General features: G+C 49.7%; 7 protein-coding genes and 1 non-coding gene across 8 annotated transcripts; 4 read left to right on the top strand and 4 right to left on the bottom strand.

Annotated features, from left to right (window-relative positions):
- Positions 1-4: 4 nt before the first annotated feature.
- Positions 5-1,959, bottom strand: UREG_06378 (uncharacterized protein; the record flags this gene model as incomplete). Its single annotated transcript, XM_002583365.1, has 4 exons — positions 5-1,101; positions 1,161-1,479; positions 1,664-1,794; positions 1,872-1,959. 4 exons carry the CDS (start codon positions 1,957-1,959, stop codon positions 5-7), a joined length of 1,635 nt encoding a protein of 544 aa, XP_002583411.1.
- A 1,253-nt stretch (positions 1,960-3,212) lies between these two features.
- On the top strand, positions 3,213-4,105 carry UREG_06377 (uncharacterized protein; the record flags this gene model as incomplete). Its single annotated transcript, XM_002583364.1, has 2 exons — positions 3,213-3,551; positions 3,617-4,105. The coding sequence occupies 2 exons, from the start codon at positions 3,213-3,215 to the stop codon at positions 4,103-4,105; spliced, it is 828 nt and encodes a 275-aa protein (XP_002583410.1).
- Positions 4,106-4,818: 713 nt separating this feature from the next.
- UREG_06376 (uncharacterized protein) lies at positions 4,819-5,915 on the bottom strand (the record flags this gene model as incomplete). Its single annotated transcript, XM_002583363.1, has 4 exons — positions 4,819-5,287; positions 5,333-5,436; positions 5,636-5,818; positions 5,877-5,915. The coding sequence occupies 4 exons, from the start codon at positions 5,913-5,915 to the stop codon at positions 4,819-4,821; spliced, it is 795 nt and encodes a 264-aa protein (XP_002583409.1).
- A 1,570-nt stretch (positions 5,916-7,485) lies between these two features.
- Positions 7,486-9,128, top strand: UREG_06375 (endochitinase 1; the record flags this gene model as incomplete). The annotated part of the gene is made up of 4 exons (XM_002583362.1): positions 7,486-7,773; positions 7,860-7,923; positions 7,983-8,019; positions 8,099-9,128. 4 exons carry the CDS (start codon positions 7,486-7,488, stop codon positions 9,126-9,128), a joined length of 1,419 nt encoding a protein of 472 aa, XP_002583408.1.
- Positions 9,129-9,839: 711 nt separating this feature from the next.
- Positions 9,840-11,413, bottom strand: UREG_06374 (uncharacterized protein; the record flags this gene model as incomplete). The annotated part of the gene is made up of 2 exons (XM_002583361.1): positions 9,840-9,872; positions 9,941-11,413. 2 exons carry the CDS (start codon positions 11,411-11,413, stop codon positions 9,840-9,842), a joined length of 1,506 nt encoding a protein of 501 aa, XP_002583407.1.
- A 324-nt stretch (positions 11,414-11,737) lies between these two features.
- On the top strand, positions 11,738-13,738 carry UREG_06373 (uncharacterized protein; the record flags this gene model as incomplete). Its single annotated transcript, XM_002583360.1, has 5 exons — positions 11,738-11,874; positions 11,933-12,027; positions 12,061-12,294; positions 12,725-13,160; positions 13,243-13,738. 5 exons carry the CDS (start codon positions 11,738-11,740, stop codon positions 13,736-13,738), a joined length of 1,398 nt encoding a protein of 465 aa, XP_002583406.1.
- A 755-nt stretch (positions 13,739-14,493) lies between these two features.
- UREG_07981 lies at positions 14,494-14,566 on the top strand. Its single transcript has one exon. It is a non-coding gene; the product is annotated as a tRNA-Lys (tRNA).
- Positions 14,567-15,034: 468 nt separating this feature from the next.
- Positions 15,035-16,391, bottom strand: UREG_06372 (uncharacterized protein; the record flags this gene model as incomplete). The annotated part of the gene is made up of 3 exons (XM_002583359.1): positions 15,035-15,076; positions 15,140-15,519; positions 15,575-16,391. 3 exons carry the CDS (start codon positions 16,389-16,391, stop codon positions 15,035-15,037), a joined length of 1,239 nt encoding a protein of 412 aa, XP_002583405.1.
- Positions 16,392-18,409: the final 2,018 nt, after the last annotated feature.

Genomic DNA, 18,409 nt, shown 5'->3' with positions numbered 1-18,409 from the left:
CGATTCATCGCCATCTTGGAAGGAAATGGTGTGCTTTGTAGGCCAGTGTGCCCGCAAGCGCAAGCGCGCTGACCACAGTTAGCCCCTTCAATCCTAGCAAGGATTCTTCCCGCACACGACCCAAATTTGCAACCCTTGTGGAACGAATCCTCTCTGCGCCACTTCCTTCCAAATCAAAATCATTCCAGTCCAATTTGGAAAGGAGCTTCTGATAGTCCACCACTGTGCCAGACCAGTTGTTTGTGATCAACCCTTCAGCAGTCTTGTACCAGCTTTGGCAGTTCGGCGATGCGAACGCGGTGCTGGAGAGCGTTTCCTGGAGGTTCGAATTGAACTCTTCAACTTTTCCGGGTTTGGGAGCAATGGCGAGCGTCTGGCCACGGTCACGGGCGCGCAAGACTTCCTTAATCATGGCGAGCATGTATCGCGACTGAGCTTCGATCATGAGAATGATGGAATTGTGGCCCAAGTTTGTATTGGGCCCATAGAGCATGCCGAAATTGGGGAGATCTTCGACGGCCACACCGTAGAGTGCGCGAGCCCCGCCATTCCATATTTCAGAGAGAGGTTTGCCGTTTCGCCCATATATTTTGATTGGATGCATAAATTCGACGGTGCGAAAGCCCGTTGCGAGGATGATTAGGTCTAATTCTTGTTCGACGCCATCGACGATAATACCGTTCTCTGAGATGCGGTCAATGTGGCCGGTTTCGAGGGAGACATTGTCCCGCGCCAGGGTTGGGAAGTAGTCATCGCTAAGGATCAAACGTTTGCACCCCGGAGGATAGTCTGGCGTTAATTTTTCCCACAAATTGGGATTGTCAGGAAGTGCCTTATGCATCATATGCAAGCTAGCCTTTCGCATGAAATCGGCGGTACTCGACTTGGGATCCCGCATAACAGCGTGGACAGCTTCACGAAAATCCATTATTGACGCTCGTAGCCTCCATTGGACGGGAGGACAGTATCGAAAGATGGTCCGAAATGGTTTCCAGACTGCCAGATCCATACGAGGCACGACCCAGTTGGCTGTTCGCTGGAAAATAGTAAGGTGAGAAGCATCGCCTGCGACTTCAGGAATAATTTGGGCAGCGGTAGCACCTAGACCAGGAGCCATGTTAGGAGGTCAAGAGTAGAGACTGACTGGTATGCTCACTGACCGTTTCCAATTATCCCAATCCTCTTGCCCTTATAATCGTAGGTCCAATCCCATCGAGCAGAATGCATCATCTTTCCTTTGAAACTGTCAATTCCGGGAATTGATGGATACTTGGGATAGTTCAACTGGCCAACGCCAGACACCAGGAAATCTGAAGTGATACAATATTCCTCTCCAAACTCGACATCCTTGCTACCAATGACTTTGACCTTAGTGCACCATTCGTTCTTGACATCGTCCCACCTTGATTCCTGCACCTCGGAGCTAAATCGAATATACTGATAGAGATTATACTTCGCTGCTACCATTCGAAGGTAGTTCTGATTTAGGTCAGTGGGTTGAAGCTGAGTAGGGAGTGGTACTCCATACCAGGATCTCTTGCTGGTCAGAATACAGGCGGCTCCAATCCGGATTCTGCTCAAAGGAGAAGCTGTATAGATGGGAGTATACTGCAACAGAAATATCAACTGAGGAACGTGTCGATATTGGCGGTGGTTTACCTACCATCGCAGCAACAGCCCGGGTATTTATTATCTCGCCATGTTCCGCCGAGCCCAGCACTTTTCTCAAGGATGACGAAATTATGGATATTATTCTTGATGAGGTTGATGGCGGTGCAGAGCCCTTCAAGGAATCTACGTGTAAGCACGATATCCCACCCCAAATAAAGCCGTCATCCGGCACAGATGGCGCTGTTGCTGGGCAGCCGTACCTGAAATACCAGCTCCAATAACGACAATAGCAGCCTTGGTGTACTCCTTATTGCCAACGGAAGTTTGGGAATAGTTGTTTGGGGCCATGTTGCGTTTAGATCAACTCAAAGAAGCATCCCAAAGGACACAGTACAACAGACAAGTGCAAAATCGTGAGTTAATTCATCTCTGAGGGCCACTGGCTTGTCATATGCCCTGTGGTGGTTACACATAACCAGATTTGAACCCAGGCGCCCAGCCCCTCAGCCGAGGAGATTTTGAAAGCCTGGCTAGGGAGTCCATGTCTGAGATTCGATCAGACCCCGGCAGTCGTCGCATGTTGCCTTGGGATCTTTCCCCGCAAGTTGCAACTCTGCAGCGTGATGATCGCACGCGCTGGTTGATTGAGCCGAGGGACGTCGCGGCGCGGTGCTTTGGACCATGGGATGCGGTCTCGCTTAACCGGGGTTAACTCGTTAATGAGCTGGTTAACAAGTTAACCGTCGAGTTAGTCACTTAACGCTCTCTTGGCGCTTGCGGCGTTTGTTCCAGAAGTAATCTAGCGTGACTTGGCACTTGTTGGGCGCTTAAAACCATCAACCGTCGCAAGAGGGAAGAAACCACACAGCAACCACCAGGCATGTTTGGATTCCCACATATTTACTCCTAAAACCAAGACCAAGGGTACGAAAAGTGCGCCAGCTGCAGTTGGGCCCAGAAATCGAACACTGCTGCGAGTCCGGTCTGCCCTCAGCACCAGACAGGGCCCCATGGACGGCGCAGTACCTATGAACAGTCACTTTGTCTCGGTGGTTTCCAAAAACCTGGGAGCTCCGGCCCATCATGGAGATGCATAGAATTTCAGTCCAATTGCATGATCAAAGTCCTTTTCTCCGGAGGTCGATAAATCGCCTCCTAGGCTTCGCGTGCATGCGATGCGATACAGGACAACCTCTCCACTCGAGAGTGCTAGATGAATGCCACCAGGCCAACGGGGAAGTGTCCAATATATTATCCCTCACAGCCCAACGAACTACTACTTTTAGGAGAAGCTTTGTTAAATCAAGCTAATCTAAACCAAACCGGTAGCCCTCTTACGGCCCCCAACTATTCCCGGAATAGCAATCAACCCGGGCAGCCAGGGGAATTGGAAACAGGACCAAGCCAACCCTGAATAATACCCTAGATATTTATACGGATTAAGGGCACGTTCCTGGTGGGTGGAGCCGATGCCAGGAGTGTTTATAGTCGATTCTTCGCCATTCACCTGACAAATGGCTTCACAAGATTTATCTCCAATTTTGCTCAAGGCTTTTCTCTCTCTCTCCCACTGCTGATGGAGAAGACTGGTCAAATACACTATGGCGTCCAATGACCCCTCCAGGAAACACCTTTTCTTCCTTTTAGCAATCTGCCCATTCTTGGGTATCGGCGCTATCATGGTGCTTGTGCTCAAATGCGCTGCCGTTCACCCTCGCAAGGAGTTTATGAGCCAGAATCAAAATCAGAACCAGAATCAGAATCGAACTGACATCTATACCGGGGTCTTTTACAAAACTGACATCTCGGTGCCCACCTTTCCAGTTCATCTCGACGACGGAGCTACAGGGCCTACGATCGCAACTGGTGCTCTCAGCTTGGTTCTTTCGCTAGCCGCCGGGTTGTTTGCATCGGTATCTGTTTACAAGGGGCCCCTCTGGGTAAGCTTGTCTTTTTTTCCAAAGAAGATCCCACATTACTTGTCAAAGGCTTACCTCAAGACAAGATATCCCCTCGCACTCGCCTTTTCGTCCTATTTACCTTACTGGCTTACTACCTCCTCATTGCCGCAACCATCATACATACCTTCCTTATCCACCACCTATCCGCCCACTTTGATCCCAGCCATTCCATTAATCCATACGACCGGGGGACTTTCGACCCAGAAACATGGACCTGCGAGACATACACCTACCAGTACGCCATGGGCCAAGATATCAACTTCCTCCACCGTCAATGCACCTTCGAGATGGCTAGCAGGTGGACATCGCTCAGCTTGCTCTTGGTCTCCATACCGTTTGGGGCAACGGTAGTGTGGGCGATGGTCGCCGAAAGCGCAATTCTGAGGGCAGAAGCTATTGCCAAAACAGAGGCTATCGCTAAAGCCAGACGCAAGGCAAGCTGGCCTGTGGATGCGGTTTCTCCCCGGTTTGATACTAAATCTGTGTTTGATGTTCGATCGGGGTATGACTGTCCTTCAATGTATTCTCGATGATGTATACCTAGATGCGGAAGAACGATGCGACATGGGGCAACAGCACCCCGGCTATTATCACACCCTGATTTTTTTTCAAGAGTCCTCTTTCTTCTCTCCCCACCGGCGTTCAAGGAGATGAGGCTGGTCTTTCTGTATTTTAGCGTTCTCTGCCCAGAAACATGCAGTCAAAAAAGCCAAAACCCCAAAATACAGAAGGGGGCCAAAAACAAACTTAATATTTAACTATGTATAACAAATTTATAGAATTACTCCACAGAGGATTCTAATCCCATTATTTCTCTATGCCACCTTGGTGAACTCCCAACAACCAAATCACTACTTTCATCTCATCCACGTTCCATCAGAATATGTGAAGCTAAGGAAATCGCCTCCACCAACATCAGAACACCCTCAGCGGTTAACTAGTTAGTGGTTAATCCTCTGGCTTGGCGCCAATCAGCATACAATTGTTAGCATGGATGTTGTGGAAATGTGGTCTAGGCCGTTTTCCAACTAGTCCCTCGATGGCAGAACCATACTTGATGAGGGAATCCTCCCCCCCTGCAGTTTGGATGATCCCAATGCCAAAAGGAACTTCTGCAGTTTCCCGAGAGACGCACAGCATCCGGTTAGCAATCTCGATCTCGTTACAGCAGGCACGTGGTGCACCATTGGGTCAACCGACTCACCATCTTTTCCAACATCTACAGGAATCGTAATCATTGGATAACCTATCGCAAGGTTTCAGGAACTTGATTCACAACAAGGGGGGAAGGAAATTCCATACCAGCTTTAGCCGCTACCTGAGATGCTACGCCCCGTTCTGCTTGAACTGGCACGAGAAGCCCATCAAGCTTCGAGCCTTTCCACGACAAAGCGGCATCAATTCCTTCTTCCCGCGACTTTTTCCGGATATATTCCAAAGCCCGGTGATATGTATCGTCCATGGCACCTTTGGACTTGACGCTTTTCTCGAAATTGTCTTGCCCCATGGGCCAACAGGGATGTTTACCAGGGAACCCGCCTTCTTTATCTGCATTTTTCTTGTTATACGCAACAATGTCTTCCAAGCTCTTGATTTCATTTGGGTTAGCAGCCAAGTTGGAAAGATATGTCCGGATATCATTGTAAAATTCCGTCTTCACGACCGTGAACTCGGATAGATCTGGATTGTCTTCTGGGGCATGCTCCCTCAAAGTACTGAGTCAGTGATAACCTCGCTTATCGGGAAATAGGGAATTTTACCAGTTCCAGCCTGTTGGTGAAATAATTTCTTTCGCACTGGGGAAGTCTGTCGCCTCGTGAATTTCGGCTCCGGCGCTTTTTATCATCTCGATGACAGCCCTCAGCTTTTCATAATGTGCTTTTAGTGGCTCATTTTGACTCGCCATCTCCCAAACCCTTGTCCAGGGAAGCCCAAATTTAGCGCCGGCGAGGACCTCCCTCCCACTTTGTAAAGATGCGTACGACGTTCTGGACGCGTCCCCCGGGGATCTTGATCTCTCTTCTTACGCAACTGTCAACGTTCGCCTCGAATAAAATGCATACATCCTCACCTTGTTGGAGATTTCCCTTGATAGCATCCAAAGCAAGTGGCGCATCCTCAACGGTTCGGCCAATGGTGCCAACAGCATCTAGGCTGCTCGCCTCTGGAATGAGTCCATCGCAGGAAACCGAACCAACAGTGGACTTGATGCCAACCACCGCATTGCGGTCCGCCGGATATATAATCTGCGTACAAAATGTCAATGCATGGAAACAAGGACTTTCTCATTCGCGGGATACTAACACTTCCATCTGTTTCAGTCCCCAAGCTAAAAGCGCACATATTGGCTGCCACAGCTACGGCACTCCCGCAACTAGACCCGCCAGGATGCTCAGCCAAGTTATAAGGGTTCCGACATTGCCCCCCTCTGGAGGAATAGCCTTCGGAGCTTATAAATGTGAGCCACAGCCTCGTAAGGATCGGGGAAATAGATTACACAGACTAGCCTGAGGAGCGCATCGATGCCCATTCTGACATATTGGCGTGTCCCAGTAAAACGGCTCCAGCTTCTCGCAGCAACGACACAACGGTTGCGTCATTAGGCACCGTTGTACCGAGAAGCACTATCATTATTTCAGATAAGTAAAATGGCCTAGTAAAGAGAATGATAATGCAGCATACCGGACGATCCCGCTGTAGTTTGCATTTTATCCTTTGTACTCATATTCTATACCCAAAATGGCCCAAAGTAAGTCAATTATACCACGTTATTTCCAAGCCAGGAGAGTATCACCTACATCTTTGGCAAGGAAAGGGATCCCGTGAAGAAGACTACGCACTTCGCCATTCCTCCTTTCGTTGTCCAATGCTTCTGCAATCGTGAGGGCATCTGGGTTCACCTCAATCACAGCCCTGCAGGGGGAGCATGAGTATTGCTGTCTGTCATTTATGCGTATAGGAGGATGGCTGCAGCAATAGCAAAATAACGTACTTCAGTACTGGGTTAAGTTTCTCGATTCTGAGCAAGTAAGAAGCAGTTAAATCGCGGGAAGAGAATTTCCCTTCTGTCAAACATTTTTGCAATTGAATAATGGTCATCTCTTCAATTTCAACACCACGACAAGTTGGCATTCGAAGGTCCACGCCGGAATCAGGCGTGCCTAGCTGGGAACGACCTGACATGCCGCTGGTTTGTTGGTACCAAGGTGTTCTCAGTGAGCGGAAGATGGGTTGAGATGTCTGTTGGGAGGGAAGACTCGGGTATCGTGATAGGCACGATATTGCAAAGGTATTTATCAGTCTTGACATGATCAAGGAGAAACATCATGTTCACTGAAGTTGGCCTTGCTCCACTTCCAAGTTGGTATGCTGGAAGATAGAGGTATATAGTTATTATGTAAGCCAAGCGGGCGGCTGCGATCGATCATGCCAGAGTTTATTCCAACGTCAGCTCTCATTCTCTTCGACGACATCGGGGGTAGATGTTGAAGGACAGCCTCAACTACCCAGCCATTCACCGTGGAAACTCTGAAGCATCCAGACGGTATAAACGAAATGTCCAGCACCTGGTTGCATAGCCTGCATCAGATGGGGGTATCGACCAAGCATGAAGCAAAGAGTAGCATGGTTGTGGGCTGGATGTCTGCGATTCGACGGGGATGTCATGGATTGTGGCTGGAGCCTCACCCTTCTCCTGTCCTGTGGCTGTGCCGCATGTTTGCACGGAAATGATAGGCCAGCTTGAAGCACTTGTGGGGCCCTTTGTTCTGCGGCGGGGTTCGTTCAGCCCTACAATTGTGGCGGGGCAATGTTGCTCCTCTCTATAAATTCAATGAAGACCTCGACACAGAGAGCTCAGCTTTAAAAATACTATCCAACTATCGAAGAGGTATCAACTCTACCCGGTTTAGCCATGTCTACTTACACAGTTGTTCCCGGCGATACTATGTGGAAAATAGCCAATGACCATGGCATGACACTCGACGCCCTTATTACTCTCAACCCACAGATACCAAATGCCAGTATGATTGAAGTTGGACAAGTCGTCAACATATCTCAACAGCCTCCTGAACCAGTGGCTGCAAAGGCGCTCGAACCCGTTGCGGCTGCTGCTGCTGTTCCGAACACTTCTGCTGCTCTGAACATCCCGGCTCCGTCTAATCCAACTGGATTCAAAACTGTTGCTTATTTTACCAATTGGGTATGGTATTTTACTACTACATGCTTAATTAATCTGCGGAAACTCTCTTATGCAGTTAACCATTGATGAACTAATGTTTTGAATAGGGCATCTATGGCCGAAATTACCAGCCTAATGATATTCCAGCAAGCCATGTCACACATATTCTTTGTATGAAAGCGATCCACTCCACATTTAATTATTTAACATCACCTAACCATTTCTTACAGATTCCTTTGCCAATATTCGCGGTGATAGCGGAGAAGTGTATGTTACGCATGCGTTATCACGCTCCGATTTTGGATATTTTTTTATATTAACGTTTTTATAGCCATCTGACCGACAGTTATGCAGATCTAGAAAAGCATTATCCATCAGACTCCTGGGATGACAAGGGCAACAATGCTTATGGTTGCGTTAAGCAACTTTTTCTCTTGAAAAAGAAAAATCGCCACCTCAAGGTCCTTCTATCGATAGGCGGCTGGACATATTCGACCAACTTTCGGGCCATAGCCACTCCAGAGGGCCGCCAGACATTTGCCCGCAGCGCCGTTAAACTCCTGGCCGACTGCGGATTCGACGGCATCGATATCGACTGGGAATATCCCAAGGATGACAGCGAAGCCCAACACTACGTCTCCCTTCTTTACGAAACCAGGATCGCACTGGACCAGTATGCCTCCCAATGCGCGCCGGGACAACATTTGCCCCTCACCATCGCAGCTCCGTGTGGGCCAAATCATTATTCGAAGCTCCGCATAGCTGAGATGGATCGGTATCTTGACTTCTGGAACCTCATGTGTTACGATTTTGCAGGCAGCTGGGACTCCACGGCAGGTCACATGGCCAACGTCTTTCCATCCCCATCCTCCCCCGACAGCACCCCATTCAACGCCGACGCCGCAGTATCCGCGTACATCTCCGCCGGCGTGCATCCAAGCAAACTGATTTTCGGTCTTCCCCTCTACGGCCGGGCCTTTGAACACACCCAAGGCCCCGGATCCTCCTTCCAAGGCGTTGGAGAAGGATCTTGGGAAAACGGAGTGTGGGACTACAAAGCGCTTCCGCAGCCGGAAAGCCAGGAGCAAAACGACACCCAGCTCCTTGCGTCGTGGAGCTACTCGCCCAGCGGACAGAAAATGATCAGTTACGATACCCCGTTCATGGCACAGCGGAAAGCGGAGTATATCCGCAATCGCGGGTTGGGGGGTGCTATGTGGTGGGAACTCAGCGGGGATCTTCCCGTGAGTAATGAGAGGAGTTTGATCAATGTCACGGTGGCTGCGCTGGGAGGCACCGCTGGGTTGGATGGGAGTCAGAACGTTTTGGATTTTCCGGCAAGTGTCTATGATAATGTGAGGAACAAGTTTGAATGAGCTTTTGCTTATCCAGAATATCAAGCCAGTGGGCATTTTGAGTTGCGGTACAAGTATTTAGAGGAACTATCTCTTACACAATACCCTACATCTTTGCTATATAACCCAGATAATAGAAGCAAACAAGCGTTGATACCTGCGTTCCAATGTGACCTACATTATTTACTAATAACTCCGGGAAGAATGCAGAACTCCTCTTTGGAGTCACATTGAAGTCTAATCAATGTATATCGTATTTCAGGGTGCCTGGTTGTAATGGTGTAGAGCATAAAAGGGGAATCACATAAGTTATATACACGAACATAAATAAATTCGGCTCCTTTTTGACTCGTACTTCGTACTAGAGCAAGGATAATCAAACATGGAATGTTTCTCTCATAGAAGCGGGATCTGTGTGTAGTCTTGGGGATACATCAAGCGTAAACAATTCTTCAAAGGGATAAGGTAACAAGAGGGATTTGGAAGCGAACAACAGGTCGTCCAAGAATAGAAGGAACACTGACAATCGTATTATAACTACATCTAGACAAGGGACTTTTTTGAACCCACATAATGGGCGTAGGGATTCGGGGGTAAGTGGATTGGAATACGGGGGAAATATATGTGTGAAATTGGGATCATACCATACAAACGCTATGCCGTGACAATAAGGGAACTTGTGGATGACTGCATGTCAATGGTTTCGACCTGCCAGACTCTGAGAAAGGTGTTCTATGGTGTTTTTGGTCTGCGCCAAAAATATTGCTAAATAATCAACATGTTAACAACGGAGGATGGAAGAGCCAATGGGAAGGAAAGGGGGACATTCGAACCTTGTGCTGTTTCCGACAGTTCCTCAAACCGGGTTTCCTAAGGCCATTCACGACCGTTTCTCTCCTATTCTCATCCAGGTCCATATCGGGAGTGTAGTAATACTCGCTTTCCAATGCTTTCCCCGCAGCATCTTTGCCTTCTCTGCTCACTTTTCCGATACACTGAGTATTCTCGATGATCGACATAATTTCGCTAGTTGGAACACGAAACCTGTCCGTTGGAAGTTTTTGAACTAGTTCCGACGGAAGATTTTTCACGATGGTTGAAAAAGGAGTGGAAGACAGCCGTGAAAACGCCAGCTGATTGACAATATGATTCTGAATTCCTTCCTTAACCGATTCGTACTCCGAGTCCTTTTGCAAGACATGCGGCGCAGCTTGGCGTGGACTTTTGGGTTTTTCAGGAAGAGCCTGGGTAGGGGAATCGCTAGTATGGAAGGAAGCTAGCCTGGGAAGAATATTCGCACCAAAGGGCCCAAACGAAAAGATAATGGGATCGTTCTCTTCGTCATGTTCAGAAAGTTCTTCTGATTTGCTCAAGGAGCTAGTAAGAGAGTTCTGCTGACTATGCCCGAGCGGCTGGGTGGCTAGCTGTGTTTTCTGAGACATCGAATTGTCCGTTGAGTGACGTCGACCAGTTGGCGAGGCCTCGTCTTCGTAAACGACGACTTCGCTAGGTAGAGAGCGGGAAGGGGTCAGTGGGGCCATCGAGGCTCCTAATGCTTGGACGGCAGGCGAGGGAGAAACTGGAGAACCGAGCCGTTGTCTGTTCCTAAGGGGGCTTGCAGTGGTAGATTGCTGTGGACGCGTCTGTGGATCTCGGATTGGAGAACTTTCTTCCCAAGTTTGGTCTGAGTGCATGGAAGTCGAGCCTTTTCTAGTTTGACGAGGCCATTGGAGCAGTACGCGTGAATCGTGTACATCAATCATAACATCGGCGTCCCTGATATCAGAAGTGAACGTCTTGCCCTTTGTCAATTCGTATGTTTTTCCCTGGCAGTGCAATTGAATACCATTCCACCCAGTACAGAGAATCTCGATTCTATCTTGCTCAAACGGATGCGTAGCAGGTTTATATGCGGCCTTCACATGCACCCTCGACACCAGACGGTTGGCAGAAATTTGAAAGTTGCAAGAGATGCTAGACCTTCCCATGGTCAGGGTATCTCCATTTTCATTAAGCATGACGCACGGTACTGCTGACAACGGTGTCCTTTCAGAAGCCATGGAGTGAGTACGCTTCAAACCACGTCTGGCACGTGGAGGAGACGAGGAGGGAACGGCAGTCGACGACGTGGGCACTGGAGTAGGGTATTTGGAAATCCCATTGTTATCATCGCGTGCAAGGCGTTTTATCGGCCGTGGAAGGGGAGGCGAGGAAGATGGCTCGAATGGAGGCAGCAGAGACGCGGATCGCTTTACGCCTGCCACGGACGGGAGTCGAGCATGGGTTCGAGGAGGTGAGGACTCCATCGTGACGAGGCGGGAAGCGTGATGCAAGAGCCCTTTGAGACAATGCCCAGCGGTGAAAACGGTTCACGGGAGGCCAGCAGAAAGGAAGAAAGAAAAAAGGGTAGACTCGCAAAAAATACACGGTATGTGATAGACGAGAGCAAAGGGGAATGAGCAATGATCAGAAATCGCGGGAAGGAAACACTAATAAACTAGGCAGAAAATGACCAAACCAGGAGAGGAACCGACAGGCATGTCGCTCTCAGGGGGTCGAGAGAGAGAAGAGGAGGAAGACGGGCGTTGTGGGAAGAAGTCACGGTCACGATTGGTATGAAAAGCGGAATAATGCCTGTCCTTACAGATGCACGCCTGGTGGAGCTACGCGTTTGGTGGCTGGCGAGCGCTGCAAAGCGCGCTGCGAAGCATCACCCAGAGGAATCAAAAGAAGCTCAAATCGCTGTGCGGCGGTTCTCCAGGCCAGTGTACGACAATGTCGCAATTGTGCTCTGGCAACTGACCGGAATCCGCGAAATCGAGCAGATATCCCGTCTTTCTCCCTTGCAAACGTCGCGCGTCTAAACAACAGCGAGTTGACGCGCCGGCGAATCGCCAACCAGAATCGAGCTTGGGATTAGGTAAGCATAGCTAGTCACATGACCTAATACTAGTCCCGAATATCTCTAGTGCATATTCCACGCCAAGCCGCTCACGTAATCCAGCGCCGGCCGCTCGATCTGGCAATAAAATGGAGTCGAGACGAAAAGTGCGGAACCAAAGCAAAGTTAACCATGATACCAAGTTATGGAGTCTGCTCTCGGCTTTTCGCCTGCTCCGCTTTGGAGTTTGGGACCGTCTCTCTTTTTCGTCTTTCCCGTTTGTGGGATTCTATACCCGACACGATGGTCAGTGTATATAGCAGGCAGATTCTGCTCCACCGGCCATCCGTGCGGTTTGGCAGTTTGCTCTTTTGAAGGATATACTGGACACCGCGAGCTATCTGGCCTCACCCAAGAGGGCTCCGGTGGTGGAATATCCAAATTTCCTTAGTCATCGCCCGCTTTTTTAGGGGTTACCCGAGGTTCTCTATTCTCCCTGGGTGCTGGATATCCGTTGATGCGTGCTTGGATACCGCTCCTGAGCCCGGAACGGCCGTGCTATCCGCTACCTGCGTAGTTGGGAAGAGGTGGAATCAATTTTTGGACCGAGGAGAGGCGGCATTGGGGACGAATAGACCCAAATGAAGGCTCAGTCAGAAAGGAGCCCACGACATAAAAAGGGTGCGTTTTAAGTCAATGTCTTGAGCCTGAGCGACTATCCTCCTAACCCCATCAGTGTGGACGACCCTGATCACCAACGCCGATTATCTCTCAGGTCTCCTTACGCTGGACTATTCTCTGAAACGAGTTGGATCAAAGTATCCTCTGTTGGCTCTCTACACCGATACGTTCCCTGCTGAAGGCCATGCCGCCCTAGACGCAAGGCGGATTCCCAAACGCCATATTCCGTACCTGCTCCCATCGGCACACAAGGACTACAGCAATGACACCCGCTTCTATGATTGCTGGAGCAAGTTGACTCCCTTTTCGCTTGTGGACTATGACCGTGTCGTCCAGCTTGATAGCGACATGCTGGTCCTTCGCAACATGGACGAGCTGATGGATATAGAACTGGATGACCCGGCGCTGGGTGGCACGGGGCCGCGCGTGTTTGCTGCGAGTCATGCCTGTGTTTGCAACCCGCTACATAAGCCACATTATCCTAAGGATTGGTATGTCGGAGTCCATGTCTTTTGACATGGCGCCCTCTTCCCTGAACCAGTGGCGGGTGTAGTAACTGTAGCTCCTGTATAGGAATTCATCAAACTGCGCCTTTACAAGTCAGCACAGCCACCCAGACAAGGCACAGAGGCAAGGAGCACCTCCAACAGCCGGTCTCTCAATTCCAAACGGTGGGCTTCAAGTTGTCAATCCCTCAATGGGTGTGTATGACCGTATCCTCGAATGCCTGCGCAACCCGCGCGCTACCTCAAACTACGATTTCGCAGACCAATCACTCCTAGCCGATTTATTCCCTGGACGATGGGTTGCGATCCCTTATACATATAACGCGTTGAAAACTCTTCGCTGGAAGGGCGTGCATGAAGCGATCTGGAGAGATGACGAGATCAAAAACATTCATTATATACTGAGCCCTAAGCCATGGGATGAGACATGGCGAGGTGACGCGGCAAACGATGAAAAGGCGGCGAGCAGAAGCGTGGATGAGACCCATGCCTGGTGGTGGAAGATCACCGAGGAGAGGTACGCTGAGGAAAGGCGACTGGGGATACCAAAGGATCGGTTTTAGGATCTGCATTTCCAGGGAAGGGCACCCGGCCGATAGCCATCCACATGTATATATTTGGATAATTTTGAACATGGGGGTTGTATATATGGTCCGCTGGGTAAAAGAAGAACTTGGGATAGCTGCTGAAGCAGATGTCTAAAAAACGTATGTACAGGCTACTTCCTTTACTTGAACTTTCATATAACCACTAGATATGGGTGGCCTGCTTAGTGCCGGGAACCTCCTATAACCAATTCCATGATTCTGAATAGGATGATACCCATTCTGGTCCCGATCATGTCATAAAAACCTCTTCTATTTTCATTCCAATGTGTTTCACCACCACTCGTTCTCGCGCCCCTAAAGAGTCTCCAACCCATCAAACTCCTGCAATGCTCCATAATAAGATCATTCCTACAAATGCCGTTGTTAAAAGCATGTTACTTACATCCTTGGTATGCTAAAACCAACCGACTCACACAACCCCTTGTCTCTGTGAATCAAGTCCACCATCAGCAATGAATAGATTAACCCCAATGCTCCAATTAATCTCAAGCGACCTTCAAAAAAATATCCTTCTTCTCACCATCCACGTGTTAATGACCAAGTTCAGCCAATTTTTCCCGCCTCTCATAACAGCCTAATAGGGCTTTATATACCTTTCAAAAGCCGGCTAAACGGGGATGGCTTTGATAATTCACTTCCCTACCAAAAATTACCTCGAAGACTAGTTGATAGCCTCATGTAGCCAACCTTTTAGCCTCGTACCCTAACCGGCCCTTGTAGCTCAGTCGGTAGAGCATGAGGCTTTTAACCTCAGGGTCCAGAGTTCGAGCCTCTGTGAGGGCGGCTGATTTTCCGTTTTTGTTAGTCGCCGGTTTTAAATGTATTTTTTTTTTTTTAATTTCGCCATCTTGGACAAAAAGCGGAGGAATGGCGCGAGATGGAAAGGGATCTCCGTAACCACCTACAAGATGGAAAAGGCTGGTTGAACTTTTGGGGGAGCGGAGAGAGTGTACCAAGAAAAAGACTACGATGTCAACACATTCTTTACATGCACGAAAAGCGTGGGGAAAAAAAAGGAAATCTAAATAACAGGAAAAGCGCTACTAAATATACTATGACTGGCTAAGAAGGTTTGTGGGAGTTTCAGAAGCTCTGAAGAAAGTGATGCGATGAAGTGTTCAAAAGGGGCAAAGACTGAAAATACTGCTGGATGTGAAATCGTCACGATGATATTTAATACATGAATAAATCCAGAGCGCGCCACGACATTTTAAAACCAGTATTCTCTTTATATCTTGAGAGATGGTTGATTTAAGAGAAAACGTAGGTGGCTTCGCCAGACATTACTTGGACCTATCGGAGGAATAAGAGTTAGCAAAACGTTGAGGTGATAATCGCAGGGCTCCAAATACGTACTGTGCATCCATCGGGGTTGGATCCGGTGAGAGAGTAGAAAAGTCCGTTCTCATATCGGCAAGCTCCAGAGAGGTTGTCACCCTTGATCTCGATCTTGAAGTCCAGTTTCACGTTCGTGGTTGGCTTGTTCTGGAAAATGGAGATCCAAGTAGCACCATCTCGTTTTCCGACACCAAGGTTGATGGGAGCAAAGTTGCCAATAGGTTTGCTACCGTCACCCCACTGGCAAGCTTCCTTGATGCCAATGCCCTTAGGGTTGACGTAGTATTGCGCAGAGGTATGCTTGCCCAGCCATTTATAGTACAAGCTGGAATCAGGGCAGGTAAGAGGATCAGTCGAGCCCGGTTTAGAAAGGAGAGGGACGGTTTCGGATTCGGTTCCTGCGTTTTATTAGCATTGAAGGGCCGATACGGTAAGGGGTGAGTTAACACATACCAGGATAATCAGTTCGGCAGACAGAGACGACTTCGCTCATCGTGTTCTTCACGCTGATACCACCAGCGCCCTTGGTGCAAAGCTTCTTAGAGAGATCGGGGTTGGTGAGACGGAGCTTTCCTCCTTTACATTGCAGGCCACCGACGGATTCGCCCTTGGCACCCTGGGTGGATGGCCACTGGCTCTTTTGATAACCAGGAGGACAGGCATACGAGCACATGGCGCCCTCAGTGCATCCTTCACCAGATATAGCAGTAACGATTCTGGTGATCAGGTCGCCAGTAAAGGTAGGATATTGGATACCGCTCCAGCCGCCGTGACCAAGCCACTCCAGATTGAGCGGGCCATATTTGGAGGGGAAATCAGAGCAGTCAATTTCACCATCGGGGAAATCACTATCGAGGCCTTCACCACCGGCTGGTGCTGAGGAATCAGGCGTCTTGATGTTGGGTTTTGGCATGCTGGGAAGCGAGGGCTTGGGGGCCTTGTCGACCTTGATCGGAGTTGGTTCGTCTTTGGGTTGTTCGTAGAACTCCTGGCCGGCAAGGGGCGCATTCACAGGGGTTGGTGGAGCGGCGTCGCAGGAGTTATAGGAGCCTCCATCAGCCCAGATAAGAGAGCCATCCTTGATACCCTTGCAGGCCTCTTCTTTGCTGATGACCTTGCCATCAAGCTCATAGGCAATGACAGTAGGACCGGACACGGTAACAACTTTGGTGGCCACTGGATTCCGTTTCATGTGACCATGTCGGTGATGGTGACTGGCCGCAACAGAGGTGGCTGCAGCCAAGCTCAGAATCGCGGGAGTAAACTTCATTGTACAGATATTTGTGTTGTTTTTTTCGACAAATATGGACAAGCAACGGAAGCTGGGTCGACGTCAAGTCGCAGTAGGAGCCGTTAAGGACAGGATCGAGATCTGTCGAAGATCTCAGGGACGACGCTCGTGACGTGCAATAACTAACGAGACACAGCAATTGTTAGCTAGTCTTGAAGGAGACTGTTTCATGGCTGATGCTAGGTGCAGTTCTTGTCGTTTTGACACAGAGACCGCATCGCTTGCATAGAGGCGATTGCCAGGCACAACGGTCATCACAGCGCCCAAAGCAAGAGTCAAGATGAATGTTGTTGTCACTCACGTTGATGGTTGACCCTGGGTGCTACAATGTGTCGATCGCGAAACGGGTGGACCAACTGTTTCAGGAGGGAGAATCGCCGAAATGGGCTGTCTTTCCAAAGGAATGTGGGTGGAAAACGCGCGAGTCCTCCAGGTCTGACGGAAAGACTGGGATAAGGAGAGGAAGCGAACGAGAAATGACAATGAGAGAAGGACTGGGGGGGGCGATGGAAGGGTTAAAAAGCAGAAGAAAGGGGAAGAGAGAAAGAGAATGAAAGAAAGGAAGGCCGTCGTCCAGGGAAAAGAGGGAGATTGGGAGCGAAACGGGGGGGGAGGGATTGGGCATGCTGATCCCGGGCGGTTCCAGGGGCAAAGTGCCCAGAGCAGCGGGCGGCCAATTTACCAGATGGTGTGCCGGACGGGCCAATCAACGCACGAAGCGAGGGAAAAAGCGTGCAAAAAGGGGGCGAGAGCGTTGCATTGGCACTGGCTAGCGTGGTTGGCTTTTGCTCAGGGGGCTCTGTGCGGGCTGCGGGTGGGAAGTCGACACTGGCTGTGCAGGCCGGGCTTGTTTGCACTGTCTAGCGCGGGCGTTACATAATCGCTGTGGGGATGCTGAGCAGGACGAGCAGCTGGAGTGGATTCTCGCCCAGGCGGAGGTTGACGTGGACACCATCAACTCGGAGGACAACACTGTGGACACTGAACCGAGATCGATTCTTCACCACTTGGATATCAGTCTGAGTGGTTTGGCTGAAAGATAGGAGATGTCCACGCCCGTTGTGCCCGCTTGGCTGTTGGACGTTCCTTTCCGCCAAGCTCCAGGGACCGTTTGTTTGTTGAGTTTTGTTCCTGACCCGTATTGTATCGTTTTGCGGCCGGGTTCAGGAACACCAATCAGGGCCCGCGACCAGGGCTGCCACTGAGGCCAGGGATGTAGATCTTGGCGTAAATTTTGTTTTTGTTTCGAAATGAGTGGAACAGGCCCATGAACTAGATACCCGAGACCACCCAGAGCCAAAACGAGACACCAAGCATTCGAGCCTCAACATCCAGCCTGAGAAACCGGCCTTCTTCACCAGGCTCTCCGTCATTGAAAAGGCCCCGATTCTGCTCCGAATGATCATGTCTCCGTCAGGCAACAGGGCCAGCACATCTGCAACCATCGAGCCCTGGACATGTGGCCCTGTCAAGATGCAGGTACCGGATGCATGCTTTCCCCCACAGACCGCCTGCCAACCCTCCACGTTGTCACTCGAACAAGTCAAAGCAGATTCTTTTGATGAAATTAGTCAACGTGGATCGGTTCGACTTTTCAACAAGCAAATGAGGTGCCTCACCAAATTAGGTCACCACATTGGTTGGTGTCAGTTTTCTCCTCGTCGTTCTCATCACCAAGGTTGGGAAGCGCTGGCCCTCAACAAAGAGAGCCAGCCGCTACTGTTCTTGCGATGATCAAAGCACTTAGATCGCGTTTCTGGAAACTGCATGATCACAACTTGCTCCGGGAAGAAGGCTCAGGCGGTTCCCCAGATTTTGGAAATCGCATTGAACGGAGGTCAAGTCTGGGAGCGCTCCAGGTATCTTCCCTTCTTGTCTTGATGATCCGGTCCTCTACTTCGGCCTATCATTTGGTTACCCAAGATCGAGGAGCCAATGATACAATACCGCCCAGTCGCATTTAATAAAGCCGTAGCAGTAAGATAAAAAGGATAGAT

Source organism: Uncinocarpus reesii, genomic scaffold (genome assembly GCF_000003515.1).
Source record: "Uncinocarpus reesii 1704 scaffold_4 genomic scaffold, whole genome shotgun sequence".
Taxonomy (NCBI): Eukaryota; Fungi; Ascomycota; class Eurotiomycetes; order Onygenales; family Onygenaceae; genus Uncinocarpus; species Uncinocarpus reesii.
This window is presented reverse-complemented; position numbering and strand designations above follow the sequence as displayed.